The sequence below is a fragment of the Eublepharis macularius genome, chromosome 12 (assembly GCF_028583425.1).
Source record: "Eublepharis macularius isolate TG4126 chromosome 12, MPM_Emac_v1.0, whole genome shotgun sequence".
Classification (NCBI taxonomy): Eukaryota; Metazoa; Chordata; class Lepidosauria; order Squamata; family Eublepharidae; genus Eublepharis; species Eublepharis macularius.
Window position 1 is genome coordinate 25,697,031 of NC_072801.1, and position 20,567 is coordinate 25,717,597.

General features: G+C 43.0%; 2 protein-coding genes across 6 annotated transcripts in view; one reads left to right on the forward strand and one right to left on the reverse strand.

Moving 5' to 3' along the window:
- C12H7orf50 (chromosome 12 C7orf50 homolog) overlaps positions 1-20,567 on the forward strand; it is a 158,704-nt gene that overhangs the window by 51,639 nt on the left and 86,498 nt on the right. The window contains exon 1 of one of the 3 annotated variants that reach the window (XM_054992586.1): positions 16,902-17,044. The exons of the other annotated variants lie outside the window; for them this stretch is intronic. Coding sequence (XP_054848561.1) covers positions 17,027-17,044 — 18 coding nt within the window. The 5' untranslated portion in view covers positions 16,902-17,026. Of the gene's footprint in view, positions 1-16,901; positions 17,045-20,567 lie in introns of those variants that run through there. 3 annotated transcript variants of the gene reach the window in all.
- The window catches only part of GPR146 (G protein-coupled receptor 146), a 52,350-nt gene continuing 32,629 nt past the window's right edge, over positions 847-20,567 (reverse strand). Inside the window, exons 1-2 of one of the 3 annotated variants that reach the window (XM_054992581.1) lie at positions 12,393-12,567; positions 847-6,855 (exon numbers count right to left, since the gene is read on the reverse strand). In XM_054992581.1, coding sequence (XP_054848556.1) covers positions 5,810-6,855; positions 12,393-12,459 — 1,113 coding nt within the window. In that variant the 5' untranslated portion in view covers positions 12,460-12,567 and the 3' untranslated portion in view covers positions 847-5,809. Of the gene's footprint in view, positions 6,856-12,392; positions 12,568-20,567 lie in introns of those variants that run through there. The other 2 variants (XM_054992583.1, XM_054992582.1) reach the window with 2 other exon arrangements.

Here is a 20,567-nt window from a genome sequence, read left to right on the forward strand (position 1 = left end):
ATCTGATCCCCTTTCCACCTTCACCATGTGCCCACACTGGACTTGAAGGATAGAATAGGGGACGTTTGCATTGTGATAGGCCTCTGTATAGCACTGCATGTTTCTGCCCAAATCTTTCCATCACACCAGGGCTGGATCTAGGGGTGCCAGCGCCCAGGGCAACCCCAGTCTGGCTTTTGCCCCCATCACTGTGTGATGATATCACTTCTGTGACGACATCATGCAGGGCCCGTAGGCGTGCCGCCCATGTGGCAAGCCGGCCGCCCTGGTGCACGGTGCTCCGCAGAGCTGGTGGCAGCAGCGCGGGTGGCTGAGCAGAGCGCTGGGAGGTCGCCCGCGCTGTTCACCTGCCCCGCTGACGGGGTGGCTGGCTTACCGTGCGATCCCTGTCCTGCGTGCGTGGCCAGCCAACCACCCCGTTGGTGGGGCAGGCGAACGGCGCGGGTGGCCTCCCAGCCCTCCGCTTAGCTGCCCGCGCTGCCACCACCAGCTCCAGTGTGCTCCCGGCGGCTGGCAGCCGTGCCCGGTGCCCCCCTTTGGCGGCACCAAGGGCAGGCTATTCCTCCCCCCCCCCATCGATCCGGTCTTGCATCACACTGGGGCTCAACACAGCAAAGAGATTTATATGAAGACCATGTTTATTTGCATCGATTTGGGGTACTTAACCCCCTCCAGCCAGTCTATTGAAAATGTTGCATCAGCTGTCAACATCCAGTATTTCACAGCACAGCAGGATCAGCCAAAATGGCTAGCTGCTCTGCATTCAGGCCCAAGACAGTTTCGCGACCCTTGAAAACAGTTACTGTATCAATGACGTAGGCAGACGCAAGAGGGTCAGGTGTTTTAGTTTATTGATTTGACATATTTCCCTCATTCAAAAGGAGATCTACAAATCATACATTGTTTTCAAACAAAAATACTAATCTTTTGAGAAAGTAATACTGTTAATAACTGCACTCTGGTGCTGACTTCTTATGTACACATAAAACGGCATACAGTATTCTGTAATAATCTAGAAGAGTTTATTTTTAAATGATGATAAATCTGTATCTTAGGAAATAATTTAATAAAAATCTTTAAAATGTTCTTTTTACATCAGTAGACTTCTTTCCTCAGCATATATACAGTAATATTCATTGTAACTCTATTTACAAAGAAATCTGAAAACTTCAGGCATTGAAATGAAAAGGCCCCATAGTTGAGAATTCAGTTCTGATTCCTTAAAATTCTTTATTTTCTCTGCTTCAGATTTTCCTTCAGACTCATTTTGTTAATAAAAAGCCTGCAAAATTGTCTCTTTCAGTATTTATTTGAATGCTGATACGCAAAATCACGCCTGTTGCAGAATTTGATACACACACGTTTGGCACACACACATTCACTCTCTCAAGTCAAAACAGGTCAAAACTAAGAAATTATCATTTATCAGAGACAAGTGATTCCTGAAGAAATTTTGAGTAATTGAGTGATTTGCACAGTTGCCAAAAGAGACAATCGAATCTTTACGTATCTAAAATTCTGTCCTTTCCATTTTATTAGAACACTGAACTACCCTTGTAGCACAATGGTATGAAAATTAAACCACAGCTGTAATCCCAGATGCAAACATTTGTTACTAATCCCCCTGAATTTTTTTCAGCCGCGCTTACTCAGAAGTTCAAGAGGCCAAGACAGGTGGCAGGGGCAGAGGCCAGGTTCTTGGCACTGATGTCCCACCAGGCCAATCCAAAGTCTTCATAGTACTGGCCATAGTACTGGCTGATGCTGGATGTTAATCCATATCAAATTGGTCTGACAGATTTTTTAAAAAATTACATGAGAACATCAAAACAGTGTAATGAATCTAAGATGGCACATAATTATGGATAAATTAGGCTTTCAGAAGCAGGAAATAATTCGGTGAGTGGCAAAAAGAAAATTAGTAAGATTCTGCCTTCCAAAGATCTGTAGAATTAAAAAGGGAATTATTCTAGTTCTAGTTTGTTTTCACTGCATAAAGTTTTTTTTAAAAAAAGAAACACTTGACGCATTAACCAAAAACGGAAACATTGAGCTAAATTTTTCCCTGCCAAGAGTCCAAGTTTCTATTTGGTAAGAAAGGGTAAGGCAACATGAGAATTACTGCATTACTGGGCGGCATTCAGGGCTTCATTTTTTCAGGGCTTGAAGCGCCACTCAGGTATCACACCTTCGCCACCTTGAGTATATAATTTCAGTGATATCAGCTTGCAAAGGAAAGTGGATAAACATCACCTGAGTAGATCTGACGATATTTCTGAGTCCATGGTGCTCTGTTAGCCCATTATTTCAGTGAGCCTTTCAGCCCTAAGAACTGTTCAAAATTTTTCCAGTGTTGCTTTGGCAAATGGCACCGTGTATCAGGAGCAGGAGAAAAGAACAACGAACCTTGGACTTCCTGCATGCTCATATATGCTAGCAAAGTAAGGTGTGAAGTTTACAAAGCTACCATGCTCCTCTGCTCAGAGAAATGTGTATCATGGCCAGATGGAGGCTACAAGCCAGTGAAGGCAAATCAAGCCTGGATACAAAGGGGTTCTGCAGTTCTGCTTTTCATTACTGGGGTCTGAGCTGGATTCTGAATTGCGATGGGCTGAAAATCCCTGCTCTGGTGACCAGCTGAGGGTCGAAGGCCAGGCTGTTGGCATTCATACCAAACTTGGCCAGTCTTGTTTGTCAGTTGTGGGGGGTTAACGTTGCACACGCTGTTCCATTCTGCACCTCAAGAGAGGCCCGAGTGCCTGCAGTTTCCCAGGTGGTAAAATGCAATCCACAGCAGAGTTGCACCCTTCTGAGCCTGTTGACTACAATGGACGTAGAAAGGTGTAACTCCGTTGAGGATGGCACTATAAATCCCTGGCAGCCCAAATAGTCCAGACTAGCCTGAATGTGTCGGAGCTGGGAAGCGAAGCAGGGTTGGTACTTGGATGAGAGACCACCAAGGAAGCCTATGCGATAGGCTTACACTGCCATCTTGTTTAGGATGATACTTTAGGTTACAAATTGGGGGATGGGGGTATGGTATGCAAAAGGAAGGGAGGCAGTGGCAAATAACCTCTGCTTACCTCTTGCCTTTGAAAACCACTTGAGGGGTCAGTAAGTTGGCTGCAATTTGACAGCGCTTAGTTATTACTAATTAGAAATCCCAGCTTCAGTTTCTGAGGGGGGTTCAAGGCCTAGAGTCCCTGATGGAGGGCCCCTGCTGCCCTTTTTGCAGACAATGCTCCAGCCAGGGATGGAGTTATTCTAAGCATAACAAAAATCTCATACTCAGCAAATGAATTAAATCAACTTCAGCATTGCAAATCAAGCGGGAAGCACATTTTAAAGGGGAAATGACATTGTACAGTCGGTTACACTCATGCTGCGGGAAACTCTTTTTTGGGAAATCTGTTTTGAGCAGAGAACTTTGCGGAGCATGAAGAAAACTGTCAAGAGATGTAAAGTAACACTGAGATTTGGGATGCAGTAGGGGGAAAATATTTCTGATTTCTGAAAAAGACGTATGTCTTGAAACCATAGAGCAGTTTATCAGGTGGATTGGATCTAGCTGGATGATCCTTCATAAGGAAGAAAAAACTTCAACATAGCAATTAAATTATGTAAATCAAAGGGCTGAAAGAAAAAATACTTACAATTAAATTATGCATTCAATAAATTACTGTAACAATCAAAAAGGCTACTCAGGATGCTGCTGAGAAACCCAGTGGCGCCATCCTGCGTAAAGACACATCCTTCTGAGTTCCACTGAAGTTAGTAGGCTTAGGAAGGCTCTCTTTAGAATGGCATTCAGAAAGTTACAAATCTGGAAATGGGAGTCTCACAGGAAACAGTGCAACTGTATAAAATACTGAAGGCACAGGAAGTACGTTACTAACCAGACTCTCTAGTTCCTGAATACTTCATGTGTGCGTGGATAGCAAAGACAGAGTTTGCCAGCAGCAGCTGTGATTCAGAAAGCCCTCGCACATGCCAACAGGGCATTCACGCAAACCCAGTGGGTTGCCATTTTGCCCCTTTGACCTGCAACTAATTGAGTTGTATTTCATAGGCGCTCCAGAGGGTCTTCCAACCTTCAAGACAGGGTTTTGTTGTGGTCTGCCAAAAAGGGCACGTGGATACATCAAGCAATATTTTATTGACTTAGACCACTTGTCTGCCAAGGTCAGTCTTGGCTATTTAGAGTGGCTGCGGCTCTCAGGTGGAGATCTTTCATATCACCTCCTACCTGATCTTCTTAAATGAAAATGCCGTGGATTGAACCTGGGACCTTCTGCATGCCAAGCAGAGGCTCCGCCACATAAAACAACGAACAGACAAAGCTACCCGATACTGAATCAGAACCTTGGTCCGTCAAGGGCAGTCTTGTCCACTCTGATTGGCAGTGACTCTCCAGAGTCTCTGTGGGTCTTCCACATTCCCTGCTATCTGGTCGATTTTAACTGGGATTGAACCTTGGACCTTCTGCCTGCCAAGGAGATGCTCTACCACTGGACCACGGCTCTTCCTGTGTGTGTGCAGAGCACCCTATGCCTACTCTTTGTTCTGGCTAGCTCTTCTAGCTAAACAAATGATGATCAAAGGGGCACAATGCCTGGGTCAAAGCAGTACAAAAGGAATCCTGGGGCATGTGCCAGAGCTCACTTTGTCAGATGCATCTGGCTTATGAAAGCTGAGGCCATGATCAGTCTTTAAAGTTCCCTGGTACTCTTTGTTGTTTTGCCTGCCACAGACTAGCCTGGCTACCCCTTCCAGAAACAAACAGAAACCTGCCCCAGAATTCAAAACACATCATTCGTTGTTGTTCCTTGACAAGGTCCAATGTGGGTTTTTGTTTCCCACAAACTAGTGACTTTTCCAACCTTATTTGCCTAGACTCCATGTCTCCTGCCAATCAATAACTAGATCATGAACTTGCACTGTTTGTAAACCTTTACAGTTGCCCCATTTCCAGGGTAGAGGCAGTATTTCAAGAATGCTAATCACAGGCATACATATTCATTAAAATAATGTGGCACTTCATGTGCTAAACATTCCCCTTAAATTTGTTGACACCTCTGTCCTTCATTTCACTAGGCAAAGCCAATATTTGAATTTTTCTTATTTTTAAAGAGGCTGCTTCGGGCTCTCTGAAATATTGTTGTGGTGCAAAATAAGAAAAAAAAGGTAGATGGGGTTTTTTTGGTTCTTTGCCATAGCTAGGTAATCATGAGTAATCAATCAATTTGTTTTAGAATGGCAAATAAAGATTTCTGTTAGTTCAGGAGTCAGGAGAATTCAGGAAAGAATAAACATTAGATCCTAAAATAATTTCATCTTCTATTCTTTGTTGTTTAGAGAGTTATACCATTTGAACACTGTAATCATGAATGGAGATTATTAGTTAAAAAGTGTCTGTCTTCCTCATATTGAAATAATACTACTTTGTAAAATTTACATGGAACCTAAAAAATACCTCTTTTTAACTCTGCAAGATTACAAAGTGCTGGGTGTTCAGTCAAAGCTCCAGTTGGCCCTCTAGTGATTTTCTTTTTCTCCAGGTAGGATAACTACAACAAAGTTCAGACTGTGTAACTGAATCAGTGCACTGGAAATCTTTAGATACCCGAAGGGTCATAATATGTCAATAAAGTTCTCCAGACGTCTTTTCTCTCTGTGTAGGTTAAATCATGCAGACTTTACAGTGTTAATCCCCTTTTCAGTTTCTTTGCGAGATGACCTTCTTATAAGACCATCTTGGAGACATGATGCTTCACAGACTTGGGACGGGCCCACTAGTGTTCATTTATACCTACGTTATAACTTGCTGAACCACTGTGCGTTCGTGGGAGCACCCTTGATTTCCGCAGTGCAGTTTTTTAAGCAGCCTTCGCAGTTTGTTTGGGAAGTTTTTGTTGACATATCGGTAAAGCAGAGGCATCACAAAGCTGCTTGAGAAAGCCAAGAATTTGGACAGCCCCTTGGTAAAATGTAGTATTCGGATGTAATTTTCATCTGGAGCCTTTCCTTGCATGCTAGTTAATGTGCTTACGAGAAGAGTTACATAATAAGGTGTCCACAGGGTGAACTGTGTACAGACCGTAGCAATCAAAAGCCTATGCACAGATGGATCTAGTCGTCCAGTGTCTTGATCCAGTGGTGTTGCCTCCTTCCGTATCCGCGAAATCAACACAAGCGCATACAGTACAGCAATGGCAGGCACGACGTAGCCAATAAAAACCATGATGGCATCTGCCGCTTCCTTATTCTGCATTTTGGAGCACTCTATGATTTTAGTGGAGACATGATTGCAAACATAGAACAGGAGAGATGAAAAACTGGTCAGCATGGCTCCACCCCAGATAAATCCACACACGTGCTTTGTGTTGTACACGCTGGACATGTACGTTCTGGGCAAAGCACGTTCTATGTAGTAGTCCAAGCTGAGCAGGGTGGTAGAGTACATAATCACCAGGGATGACACATTGAATAAGATCAACAATGTGATATAAACTTCATTGTTGAAGCTCAAGATTGCCCATTTTGCACTGGCAGGCCCAAGAAGGTACATTGGCGCAATGACATTGATGATGAGGCCTGCGATTGCAATGTTGACGAAGTAAACATCTGGCATGGTCATTGTTGCTTTGTTGTATAGGTTGACGAGGACCAGGAGGGCATTGTAGCAGAGGCCTATCGGGAGACAAACAATGAGGTAGAGCAGGGAGAAAATGGAAAGCACGAGATGGAAGTCATGGCAGAGATGCTGGCCCTCTACGCTTTTGGTTCCATTCACAGCTTCACAGCTCCACATAGTGACTTGGACGCTCGTGTCTTCTCTGCTGGTTACCAGCGTTTCTAAATGAACAGAAGAAGAAAAAAGTGAATGTGCTGCTTAGCTTCTCTGTCTCTTGCAACCACATACACCACAAACAATTAAAAATTGAAATACTGCAAAAAATTCCAAATACCTTTGAAAAAATCATGGTTATTAAGGCTGTATTCAATTGCATTGTACCTTTGTTCACTTTGTATTGTTACAAAGCACTGCTAATACAAATGACAATAGTTTAGCTGTGATAGAATTGCTCTCCCTGCCATGAACTTTTTCTGGCCTGTAAAAGTTTTCATAGGTTTCCTTGGGATTTGAAAATTAATTTAGGGGTTCCTCCATGGACAAAAAGGTTGGGAAACACTGTTACGGCTACATGAAAGCATTTTAGGAATCTTTAGGTAAGGTGCTTGTTGATTTTATTTGCCAGGCATTCCAAACTTGCCTGGTGGCTGTGAAACTCTTTCCAGTGCCTTGACATCCTCTTTAAATGGGGTGCCAAAACAGGTAGGTGTGTCTCCTACATCCTTGCAAAGTGAAATGAAAAATGGGTGTGTGGCTGGTTACCTTGAAGCATTTTTCCTTTTCTGTTGTACTTCTTCCTAGGGTACATAACCTGAGCTACACCAGTCCCCCCACCCCCACCCCGCAGTTAAGAATTTTCTCACTGCTCTTCCCACTCAATATAATATAGCTTTAGTGTGACATCTCCAGGGGGGACATCGTATGTTTGTGTCTCCATCATGGTCAATCATGTAGAGCCATGCTTGATCCTCTCAGTTCTCTTTTATTCTCATAGTATATCTGCATGAGCCCTGATGTGGATAGCCCAGGCAAGCCTGATCTTGTCAGATCTCAGAAGCTAAATGGGGTCACCCTTGGTTAGTAATTGGATGGGAGACCTCCAACAACAGGGTTGCAGAGGCAGGCAGTGGCAAACCACCTCTGTTAGTCTCTTGCCATGAAAACTGCACCAGGGGTTACCATATGTCAGCTATGACTTTATGACATTCTCTACCACCACATCTACTTGCACGCCTTTAGTTACCACACTAGGACTGATGGCTATCCTTGCAGGTTCAAGTTGCCTCGTCGAGACCAGCTTACAGGCTCAAGAGCACCAGGCTAGGACCTATCCAGGACCCATCTGCTTTCTCCTCCTGTTTTACCCTCCTCCTTTTCACTTTCTGTCCAGCTCTGGTATTCTTTGGATCTTTCTACCTTTTCCTATTCACTCAGCTCCCCTCCCCTCCATGAGTAGCTTGCTGGCCATCCGACATCCCTACCCCAAGCTCTTAAATGGCAATGCCTCGCCAGAGGGATTGCCCTAGGTACCAACAATGGCAACCTCAGGTGCAGGAACCAGCCCAGCTGACCACAGTCCCTTTTGTGTGTGACACCAAGCTGGTGGGGAGTGCATTCTACTGGGCTAGCAGGAACAGCCCCCACAGAAGAAGATCTGGGATGGGAATTGAGGCTTCACTTACATTTATATGTATGTATGTGCTGTCAAGTTGTAACTGATTTATGGTGACCCCAGCAAAGGACTTACAAGGCAAGTAAGAAGCAGAGGTGGTTTGGCATCGTCTTTCTCTGCAGAGCCTTCCTTGACTTTCCCCATTCAAGTACCAAACCTGGAAGCTTCTGAGATCTGACAAGATTGGGCTATGCCATACCATTTCACATACAGCTTAGATTTAGCCACTGCTTAACTGTGTATGAATTCAAAATAGTCTTTTTTATCACTTGCATAGCCCTTTAATGTCCCATGTGCTTTGCAGTCTTTATATTGTAAACTTCCTGTGCATTTTGTATTTCTGCTCCCTTTAATATTTCCATCTGTACTCCTTTGCTGTCTGGGTTCATGGAGCTTCCACCCAGGGGACCTCCACGGTACCATCTTTCTCTTTTCTCAGACCCTACTTTGCAACTCACTATTGACTTACAATCAGTCCTCATACTCAACTAAACAGAACCTTAGTAGCTTAATTGCATTCATGCACATTCTCTCTGTTACCTCTGTCTCCCCTTCCACTGTCCCCATGTAGATGGTAAGCTCTTAAAACTCCTTATATGCTGACAGTGTATTATAAATATATAAGAGCCTCTTGGTTTCCAGGCACAGTTCAAAGTGCTGGTTCTTACCTTTAAAGCCCTAAATGGTTTGGGGCCAGGGTAGGCTCAGGACTGTCTCCTCCCATATTGTCCAGTCCACCAGTTAAGATCTGCCTCAAAAGCCCCGTTCTCTGTTTCCCCACCTTCAGAGGTGAGGTGGGTGGCAACCAGAGACAGGTTTTTTTCAGCGGTGGCACCTTGCCTGTGGAATGCCCTCCCCCTTGAGGTTCACGTGGCGCCTATGTTGCTTTATTTTAGACATTAGGCCAAAACATTTCTGTCCATTCAGGCTTTTTGTTAAAGAGGTGGAGTTTTTGAAACACCTTTTTAGTCCACTAGCTGTCATTTTAAGCTGTCTGTGGTGTGTTTTTATCTACTGTTTTTATGCTTAGCTGGAGTTTTTTAACGCTCGATTTTAATTGATATCATTTAATGTTTTGTTGTTTTTATGTTTATTTCGTAAGCTGCCTCAGGCAGCATAAAAAGGTTCTGAATAAATTAAATAAATATATAGCAATAGAAAAACAAGATTTGGGTCCAGTAGCACTCTAAAGTCCAACTAGATTTCCAGGATTTGAGCTTTTGAGGTTCAAAGCTCCCTTCTTGGGAGTATACATCGAAGTAAAATAGTAGAGTCCAGTAGCACCTTTAAGACTAACCAACTTTAGCATAAGCTTTCGAGAACCACAGCTCTCTTCGTCAGATCTACATCGAAGTAAGTATTGAGCTGCATATGAAGCATGCCACTGAAAATCCCCAACCATGTTTCTTTTTACAAGAAAGCAAAACCCTGGCAGTAAAGGTTTAACAGTTGGAATGGAATGTTTTTAAGACTTGAATTGAACCAGGGGACCCTTATGTGATAGACGTTTGTATGCGCAGAGTGCTTAGTTACCTTTCAGCTATGCAGGAATAGTTCAGCTGAGACATCAGTTGCTGGTGAATGTAAACTGTGAAGCTGGAGAATCTGTCCATCAGTGGAGTGCTTTTTGAAAAAAAAACCCCACCAAGCCCATGTGTTTTGTTTGTGTTTCTAATTATGGGCCACTCTTCCACATGAAGGAGCAAATCAACTCCATTTTTGTTTTTATTAAGTATAGATGTGGCTGAGTAGTTTCTAAGAACGGTCTTCTTTCATATAAGGCATCCCTCCCGCTCGAGCACCAAGTAAATGTTTTTATAATTGCTTTGATCGTAGCTTAATTTAATGGCATGTTATTTCTTCTTAGACTGATTTTCCCTCTTTTATTAAAAAGCAGGATTAGCATACTTCGTTCTGATTCTCAAGCAGCCCTGTTTATCTTGAAAATCTGCAGTGGAGCGCATCAAACTTCATACGTTTAAAAGGATGTTAAAATATTTAATGTGTATATATTATGAACGCCATTCCTATTATTAAAGGGACTTTCTATCACTTAACTTGGAAGAAAAACCCGGAAATGGGGAGAAGGATTGAGCCCGAGGGCCTTCTGCGGGCAAAGATGGGACTGTAACCACTGATCATTGGCTTTTGCAAGTTCCTGGGGAAGTGAGAACGTTAGGCCACAACACGAGAGGGTGGGCTGCATGTTTCCGATTTAACCAGAGCTGCATTTGACCAAGCGCAAGCCTGCATTCGTCCCCGACTGTGTTGTTTGCCTTGCACAGGCCAAGGGCAGGATGTCAGTTCGTACAGAGGTGTCCCTCACGTAATTCTTATTTCAAAGATTGCTGGCTTTTGTAAGTTTTATATTCATGCAGAGACCTTGCACTACCAATACGTTGGGGAATTTGTGAAGAATGCCAGGCTAAGCCCCCCTAAAATCTTTTGTCAGTGTTGTTTAAAATGTGGACCATGACCCAAAAGTGAGGTCATCGTGCAGGTAGGTCTTGACTTGTAGGTGCCCCTCCCCTCCCCAATAGGGGGAAAAGGAGAAGAGAGGGGAGAGTGGCAGCATCCCCTCCTTATCTCCCCCTTCCCACCCCCACACCCCATTAATTCCCAGGGGTTTGGCTTGCCCTCTTCCATGAACAGTGCAGGAAGGCAGCGATGTGAGTAGCCTGTTGTACTGAGGACAGCCAATAGCGCTGCAGTGGTGGGTCCCAAAGGGTAGCTTCAGTTTTGAAGTGAGCCCTTTAGAAGTGAGTTGTTCAGTTTAGAAGAGCAAGATTTGAGTCCCATAGCACCATAAAGATCAACTAGATTCCCAGGATATAAGCTTTCGGGAGTCAAGCTCCCTTGATATCTGCCAAAGGGAGCTTGACTTGCAATAAAGCTCATACCCTGGAAACCTTGTTGGTTAGTCAGCTGCCAGTGGACTTGAATCTTGCTCTTCTACTGCAGAACAACATGGCTGCCCACCTGAAACTTAAGTTTAGAAGTGAGTCCTTCAAAAGAAATTGAGAACCACCAGCTTTTGGCATGTCAAATGATTGACAGTCAAGTTTTGATTAGTGTCACCATGAAGCACCTTTAAAAAAAATCATTCTGGTGTCATTTGTTAGTAAATGCAGGAAAGAAGGCTGTTGTGCTGTACCCTTCAGGGTGGGGTTTGGGGCAAACCTAGCAACGAAGCAGCGTTTCTCCTAAGGAGGCTATCTGCGATACCACTGTCCGTCTCTAGGCAAGAAGGATCCAACAATTACCTGTTTTACACTGCTACCTTTAAATGCATTAATGCGTAATAGTTGCTGTTACTTTGCAGGGTTTTTTAATTGTAATTTTGTTTTAGTTATAATACCAGGCTTGTTCTAGTTTTTCCAGGATTTTAAAAAAAAAGTTTGCATAGAATCCTTGCCTGTTACTGTTTAAGCATTGCAATCATTCCAGATTTTTTAAGCTATCATCATTTCTCAGTAATAATTAGTTATCAAACCAGTTGATGATTAAAATACTTGTTTGAATAAAGTTAGTGCTTTAAAACGACTTTAGATCAATATTTAACCAACTGACCAGTCAAATAGCCAAACCTAAATATAGTTAACCCCCTCAAAATACAGCTTTTATAGAAAAACCATAACCTTTTGGTGGTCCACTGGATGTTTCCTTGCCAAAATGTGTGCATTGTGTTAACATTATAATTAATTAAAAAGTCTGTGACAAAAAACGGTATTTTGGGAGCTAATCAGAAGAACCCTATTCAAGTGTATTCAGAGATGCTTACTCTCAGGAAAAAGTTCTCAGGATTGCACTGTGAAGCGCTTAAATTCCTGCTACATGCCTCCTTCAAATAAAAACGTGCCTTCTGTGGTGCTTTCCGAACAGTTCCCTGAAGCGATCTGTCATGCCCAGTTTAGCGTAGCACAGAACGGTGTCTTTAAGCAGTTTGTCCGTGTTGTGTGTGTGTGTGTGCACGCACTACTCCAAATATTTCTCTCTCTTTTTAACATACTATAATTTCAGCCTTCGTTTAATTTTAGCTCCCAGTTCCCCCAGCATGGCCCCAAACCCGTCATCGCTGCTGCTTACCAATTCCTACCTTCACTTCACATAGTACGATCCTTTGTACTTTGAAATCCAAACATGGCTGGTACATAACATTTTGGGTGAAGAAAGCACACAGGGAAATGCTGGGCTGTCTCTCTTGGAAAACATAGTGCTCCTCTCTGACCCAGGTAGCCGGCCAATACACAAGCGTGGTATTTTTTTCCCTCTGCCTCTGTGCTGCACTTGTTTTTTCCTCTAGTAAATTACTCACAAAGTTTCTGGGCCAGCTGCCGCTGGCTCCTCCCTTTCTGTGTTTACAGCCAGTTTCAAGAAATGGGAGGCTGAGATCAGAGGGGAGTGGTTCCTGACATTAAACTCGGCTGAGTCTTGGCTGCTTCCTGATTGATTGGTAGAAAAGAGATGTTCCTGGAACTGATGTTCGGTTACGGTTGCATTTTTTTAAAAATTCCATTGGGGTCTTCTTTTTTTTTCATTAGAAAGCAGATTTATTATCAATTGGCAGATTCCGCTGAAGATATGAAACGTCTTACTGGAAGCAGTTGCTGGGAAGTGCAGTATGATGTGTTTGATTTTGTAAGGGGCAAGACATTCTGAACAATACGGGTTATCAAGAACCAGATGTTGCAAAATGCCCAGCTGATCTTAATGTCAGTTTTGAATTTTTAAAAAAATATTTGGGGTATGTGAGCTCACACCAGGCTCTTGCATTAGCCCAGCAGAATTTGCTGCAATTTGTTTTTGCAGTTCCCCTCGGTGGGAAGGACGCTACTCTTTGAGAGCAGGTCCAAAGTCTCCTGCCTGTCCGCAGAAGTGATTTGACAGTTCGTTGATCAATACCCTTAAAACCATGTATTTGTGCACAGCAATTACTGTGTTATCCAGTCATCAATGAACAGGCGTGTTCTGATACTGCCAAAGTGGTTAAAAGGGGGAAATACCAGTTCAGGGTCATAAAATGAAGTAATGTGGCATGAAAAAAAAAACCCTCAAGTGGTTGTATTGGTGCAAAAGTTTATAATTTGTAAACCTTCTTCATTATAATTACTTAGACTGATTAAAAGGATAGGCGATAATTCTTACTGTTAAAAATGAAATAAACAGCCATGGGGGAAACATTTCATTCTTTACTTTAGGTTATAATTGTGCAGCGCTGAATGATAATTTGCTCTGTGCTTTTTATAGCAGACTAAAGAAAAGACCCACTATTTGAGACCTAGTAGATGTCCTATAAATAATTTTAGAAGGTTCCCTGCCCCTAAAAAGGTAAACCCTGCATGATCTTTATGTTCTTGACTTCCAGTTTAATCTGTGGCTAGCATATAGACATTTCATGTGTAGCAAAACAACAGTTTTGTGAAATATGTAGATGGAAACTTTGCAACTGAGCCTGCCTGATTTCCTCACCATTTAGGTTAGATGGTAGTGGAAAGTGCCGTCCAGTCACAGCTGACTTAGGGCAACCCTGTAAGGTTTTCAAGGCATGAGATCAGCAGAGATGGTTTGCCGCTGCATAGAGATCCTGGACTTCCTTGGTGGTCTCCCACCCATGTACTAAACAGGCCTGACCCTGCTTAGCTTCTGAGATTGGGGTATTTAGATAAGGGCGGTAAATTGTCTTATCCTTCATATAGCTTCCACTATAGCTCAGATGCTTTAAAGAAAGGGACAGTTCTGGGGCATGTGGATTTGTTTAAATCAAGGCAATTGCCAAGGGGGGGGAAAGCCAATTTAAAGCATAGATCTACACCAAAACGTGCCATGTATTACCGAGATACTTCCTGAATGAAAGTGCATATTCATTGATTTCTATAAGTATGAAACCATATTGATGGAAAAAGGAATAAACTGTTCTTGAATCCGAAGAGGGCAATGCATGTTTCTTACGCATATAGATTAATATTTTTACTATTTTAGCAAATGGTATATAATATGTTTCACACTTTTAAAAGTACTTAACGCACATGGGCAGTGGTTCTCTCTTATAACCTACAACCATGATAAGTTTTGCTATGTTGGTGTTGTTGACTAGAAGTGATACTAGAAGATGCTGCTTTTCTCAGTATATCCTTCTACTGTAGTCTGCCCCTTCTTCTTTGCCATTTCATTTATTTAGTAACTTTCTATCCTGCCCTTCCGCTAAGGAGCTCAGGGCAATATCCTTCATTCTTTTCTCCTCCGCCATTTTATCCTCACAACAACTTTGTGAGGTCGGTTGAGAGAGATTTTCCTGTTCAAGTCACTCCACAAGCTTCATGGAAGAGTGGGAATTTGAACCTGGGTCTTTGTATAACAATCAGTTCTTTGCATAACAATCTTATCTAACCAATCTAAGCACTCTAACCAATTCTTTGTATAACAGTCGAACCAATCTAAGCACTCTAACCAGTACACCAGCATCTATGGTGTACTGGTTAGACTTGGATCCGGAAGACTCAGGTTCGAATCCCCACTCTGTCATGTAGTTCATTGAATGTCCTTGGGCCATTCGCACACACTCAGCTTGACCTACCTCATAGGGCGGTTGTGAGGATAAAATAGAAGAGAATAATGTAAGCCCATTGGGGAGAAAAATGGTGTATAAATGAAATGAATAACTAATGCCACTACGTTGTGCTTTCACTCCTGCTGTGCTTGTGCTTCCAACCCGTAAAAAACAGTTTCAGCCAGAAATAAAGTCTGGTAATAGTTCATGAGAGATCAGTGTTCACCAAGAAATAGAAAGGAAATGTTAAATTTGCGCGCGCGCGCACACACACACACACAGAGACAGAGAGAGAATGCTGAGCCAGTTGTAGAGATTTGGTAGTTGCTAGGCATAAAATATGAAAAAAGGTCACCAAGATGGACAGCAGTGGCAATTTACTAATCCCCAGCCCTCAGTTTCAAGGCACAATATAAACTGTCGTGTTGTCTGATATATGACAAATATTTTCCCCACTGGGTCATCATGGATTCATGTGTGTTAATGTGCTGTCAAGTTGCTCCTGTTTGACGGCAGCCCTATGAATTAACAACCTGCAAAAAATCCTATCATTTACAGCCTTGCATAGATCTTGCAAACTGGATGCTGTGGCTTCCTTTACTGAGTCATCAAAGAGATTATATGTTGGAATTAAGTTCAGTTTTTATTTCAGACTAGAATGTTTTAAAGGGGGAAATTTATTATAGCTAAAACTTTTTCAAAATTGTATTTTTTTAGTTTGATCTTTATTTTTTTTTAATCACTGATTTTTCTGTATTCTGCTGAGTGAGAGAGCACATAATTTGTGTCTCTGATTCAACCCTGAGCACCTCTACTGAAAGGATATCTGGAATTAGGGGTTGGAGAGAATTCTGGCCGAGGCCTTGAGGGTCACTGCCAGTCAGAGTAGGCAGTGAGACTTGCGCGACCAACGGTCCCACTTAGTGTGGAAATGCTTCATACAAACACTATAATATCAGTCCTTAAAGCACTTTCCCATTGCAACCACCATTTAATTAACCGGGCCTTGTTCATAGTAAATTGTGCTAATGAATGAAGGGGTAGAACTTTGCGAGATCTTCGTTATTTTCTTCTGGATATTAGGCAGCAGATAGTATTGTGGTTTTTGAAGTGGAACCTTTTTGTAAATTTTACTTTTGGGGACCCACTTGTGGAGTAACTTCACACTATTCCCCCTTTTTCCCATTGTAAAAAGCAAGAATCTCACATTGGTTCACGTTGTGTATAATTTTTTAGTATAAACTGTATTCTATAGCCATTAAGCTTTCCAAATGCCTCCACTCCCAGATCACCCTGTTTCACCTCCTCCATCCCGACCTATCTGTGAGAAAGATGGGACCCACTTTTGGGTCCAGATCCACAGTCTGAGAGCCACTGGTATTAGTCAATTAAAATGGGCTCTTAAATTAAGGACCAGCAAAACAAAACACGTCACTGAATATATAGGGGTGGATCCAGTCTAAACATTCCATGAATGGGCAGGAACTTTCCTGTCTCTCTCCCTCTTACAGATCCCTCCCTACAGATCTCAAAGAAATGCTGCTTGTGGGGTCGGGGCCCGGGGGTAGGGACTGAGGACCCTGAAGAACAAGCAGGAAAGGGGAATCAGCAGAAATTCCCAGTGTAGTCTGGATGCAGCCTGTAGTCTTACACTGGTTATTCGCTGCATATCAACTTATAAATGTTCATTATTTGACTAATACGTTAAAGATGCAAGACTTAATGCTCCAGGAATAAATTACTGCCACTTGCTTATTCAAAGTGAGGAGTATTCACCCTGAAGAAAGATTCCAACCTGGTGCAGCCAAGGAACGTCTGATACACGAGAGAGAAAGATCTAAGTGTTTTGTCCCAATAGCTAAGATTCATTTTAAACATTTTACATTCCAATCAGATTGAGAGAACGCTCTTGAAGTAACAGCAAGAGCAGGTTGAGCAAGAAGATAATCTTCTTCTAGCAGTTGGCTGAGTCACCATTATATTCAATGCAGGTATTTGATAGAGCGGAGATAAAATTTTTCTTGAATGAGTATAGAGGAAAATCCTGCTCTGTTGAGGGTGTTGGCATGAATAACCGAGGAACCCTTTTTCGAAACCTACCATTTATGATAGCGTGGCGGCTTCTCTGACCAGAAGAACCAGTGTAAAGTTTCCAGCTTTGAATACATTTTGTATGGCTACCAGCGTGGAGGTAAGGGGCGTGGGATGATTGGAATCTGGGTGTTTTAGAATAAGGGCAAAATGTTTCCCTCCTGGTGTTTCTTTGCCTCAAATTGCCATCCTTCTCCCAGCAGATCTTTTTCCCTTTGCACGTTTCCGAAAGCATGTTTACACCTGGCAGATACACTTTTAGAACTTCACAGGGAAAGTTGCTTAGGGGAGGGAACTGGGAGTGGAGAAGCAGTGGGTGGGGACAGGGTTAAGTGCACTTTCTCTGATTTTGACCACGTGCTCACCTTTTAGTGGATTTTTATTTTTGTGTGTGTGTATTTAAAGAGTTGCCCCTATGCTCTGTGGAAAAACCGCTTTTGAAAATGTGACAAACGCGACAAAATTTTGTAAGGGAGGTGCTGTTCAAAGAGAGGGAAGATCTCATGGACACATAAAACTGGCTTATTCTGAATCAGCCCCTTAGTTCATCAAGGCTGGTATTGTTTCTCCGACCGGCTGTGGCTCCCCAAGGTCTCAGGATCTTTCTCATCACCTGCTACCTGACTCTTTTAACTGGAGATATCAGAGATTGAATCTGGCTCTGGGACCTTTGGTATGCCAAGCAGGTGCTCTGCCATTGAGCCATGACCACTTATCGGGCATGTACAAGACATTAGGGAGCCTTCTGGGCTCCAGCCAGTCTGTATCCCATGTACAGGATCTGTTTCAGCAGTCATTCATAATGAAAGAGACATTGGTTTTCTGCACCAGCACTTTTCTGCAGTTTTCTGTCGGCAGGTACAAGGGTGTCTTGTCTGAACACATGCAGACATTCACTGAAACTGTCCTTGCGTTGCTCAATATGCAAGGAGTGCTTTTGGTCCTTGGAATTGGGAAATACCTCAGAGCAGGTGCTTCGCCGCCTTTGTGCCATTTGCCTCTTTTCATGAGGATCCTTTGTTGAAACAGTATTAAAATGAGAGAATGTTACAGGAAAAGGAGAACTGAATGGACACCCAGAGAGAAAACTGATTAATAGTTTACTGGGGTCGGGGGGCGCTATGTTTATTTCTGTGATAGATCGGAAATGTGGTTGCAGAAAGATATCTGAGATAATTTTGATAAGCCTGACACTAAATAATGAATAGATGTGTTGAGTGATTATTTGTTCTCTAGCTGTATTCCTTTTCGACTTTCACTTTAATTTAACCTCATAAATGTATACAGGAGATCTGGTGACCACCACTGAGGATTAGTGGTTTGATATACATTCACCAAGGTTGTGTGAGAACCTGGTTGTCTTTAATCATGGGTTCCATCCATATAATGTAAGCCTCTGGTTAATGAAGGGCAGAAATTGCTTGGGCGAAGGGGGAGCTGTATTCATTTTAAAAGAAGCCTCCTCACTTTAACAGTGTTCAGGTAATCTTGTTTGAATGGCTTTGTTTTTTATAGGCGAGTTTGAATGGCTTTGTTTTTAATAGGCATGTTTTAATTCTGTTATCAGTAATCTGTCTCCAGCAGGTCACTGGAATGTTGGCATATAAATTTTCTAAATAAACAGTAATAATCTGAGAGAGGATTCTTTCTCCAGCCACCCCTCCCCAAACATGGTTATAGCAGAGCCAGAGTTAGTTCCCGTGTGACAATCTGTGGCACTGTTGATTTTGCTTCTGCTAGGTTGTTTCTTCAGAACTGGAATCCTTCTCGTGGATTTGGCACCACACAAAGGAGACCTGTTCATACTCTGACCCAAGCTCCCGTTTGTTGAAATCACCAGAGCTTAGACTTTTGTTGAGTGGGGGAGAGCAGAGAAAAACTTGGCATGGCTGAAGCCTTCTCTGCCGCTAATTCTTTTGCCAGTTGGAGAAGCACAGATGGCGCTTCTCCTGGAAACCATTACATAGTGCTACTTCCTGTCAATAAAACAAGTGAAAGCTGTACCTGGTGACTTAGCAGTGCATTAAGCTGACTGCCTGGGAGATCCCTGTTGAGAAACAAACTCCAGTTCGGGCCCAAAACACCGGAGCTGCTAATGGATAAAGGTTTCCAGGAAAAGGGAGCATTCCTCTCCCTTTCCTGGATGCTTGTAGGCAGAGCCATTTCCAGGTTTTGCAGAGTCTTAGACAGAGAACATCCAGAGGCCTCACCCCTGCCCACCACCAGACCCCCTGCTCACACCTTCCTTCCTGCCCACCTACCCCTCACCTGCCTGTGCATCGCAAGCCTTCCTACCACCTGTGCTAACAACCACCTGCACACCCTTTCCCCAGTGGCACTGGGCAGCACTTGTGGCCGGAAACACTAATGGCAGAGTGCTCATAAGTAAGCAGGCCAGGAGAAGGGTGTGTTTGCAGGCCAGGTGCACAGATGAGGAATTGGCAGCAGTGGGCCCTGCCAGAAGCCCTGGGCCCCAGTAGACTACCCACCACGCTAACGCCAGCCCTGTTCATAAGAAAGATAACTGGTTTGATTTGCATTCACGGTATGTGAATATAAAATTCACTGGTATCTTCACAGTCATTACTTCACAGCTCTAAAACAGTGCTAATTCCCACGCAAACGCTACCCTCTTGACTTAATTCCCGTTGGAATTTGTGGCCTCTTTCTTTTTCCAACACGAAGTGCACAAAACTTTTTTTTTTTTACTTAGGCATAAAATGTTGGATTTACTGGACCTTAGTTGAATATGTTTCGGATTTTGCAGCTTTGATTACTTTTCACAGTTTAATTAGAGGGCCCTTCTCGCTAGTGACTGTACTACATTTTGTTGTTTGCAAACGCTGTTTCTGAGTAAATAAAATGTGACATGTCTTGGAAAACTGATAGAGATTTCACTGCACGCTTTGGAAGAGGCATAACTATGAAGTGGGGACTGTTAGAAAGGTGCTGTTTGTCATTCACTGCTAACTATTCAAGTACCTCTCTGTCTGAGCACCTCGTTTCTATGCTAGCAGTATCCTCAGAGGGCTTCTTTTGTGGGGGGGGCACAAGCATCCCTTTGATTAATATTCAGTGTTTTCGCCTCTTTAAACACAGTATATATTTGCTGAATGGCTTATTTTCTACTACCAAATTGATTGAGGGAGAGGAATCTCCACTCTTTGCCTTCACTTCTATATACAGATTAACTCTAATCACACACTTGTACTTTGTGCATACCTTCACAGGTATGTGCCTGCACACAGCCTTGTTTCCTGTTATATATATCTTCTCTAAAGACGAAATGTCCAACTTGCAGAAAGCCACATTTGTTACTACCATCAACCCAAAGATCCACATTTGCTGCTGTCCCTGGAATGAGGCCTGCATCTACAATGGCTCGCAGCTTACCTGTTCTCCTGATGTGGCTGTTTCCAGGTAGGAACCACCTACCAGCTACAAGCCCCATCAAACAAGAGCCTTGTCCACTTTTCTGAAACAAGGGGCAGACGCCATGTTGGGGAATAGTGCTCAGAAGAGCCACTGATTATTACTGGGGTATGAAATAAACCCTATTTTCAGCATCTATAGGGTAGGATAGTGGCATAACATAGTAATTCAGTTCTCATAGTTACCTAGTG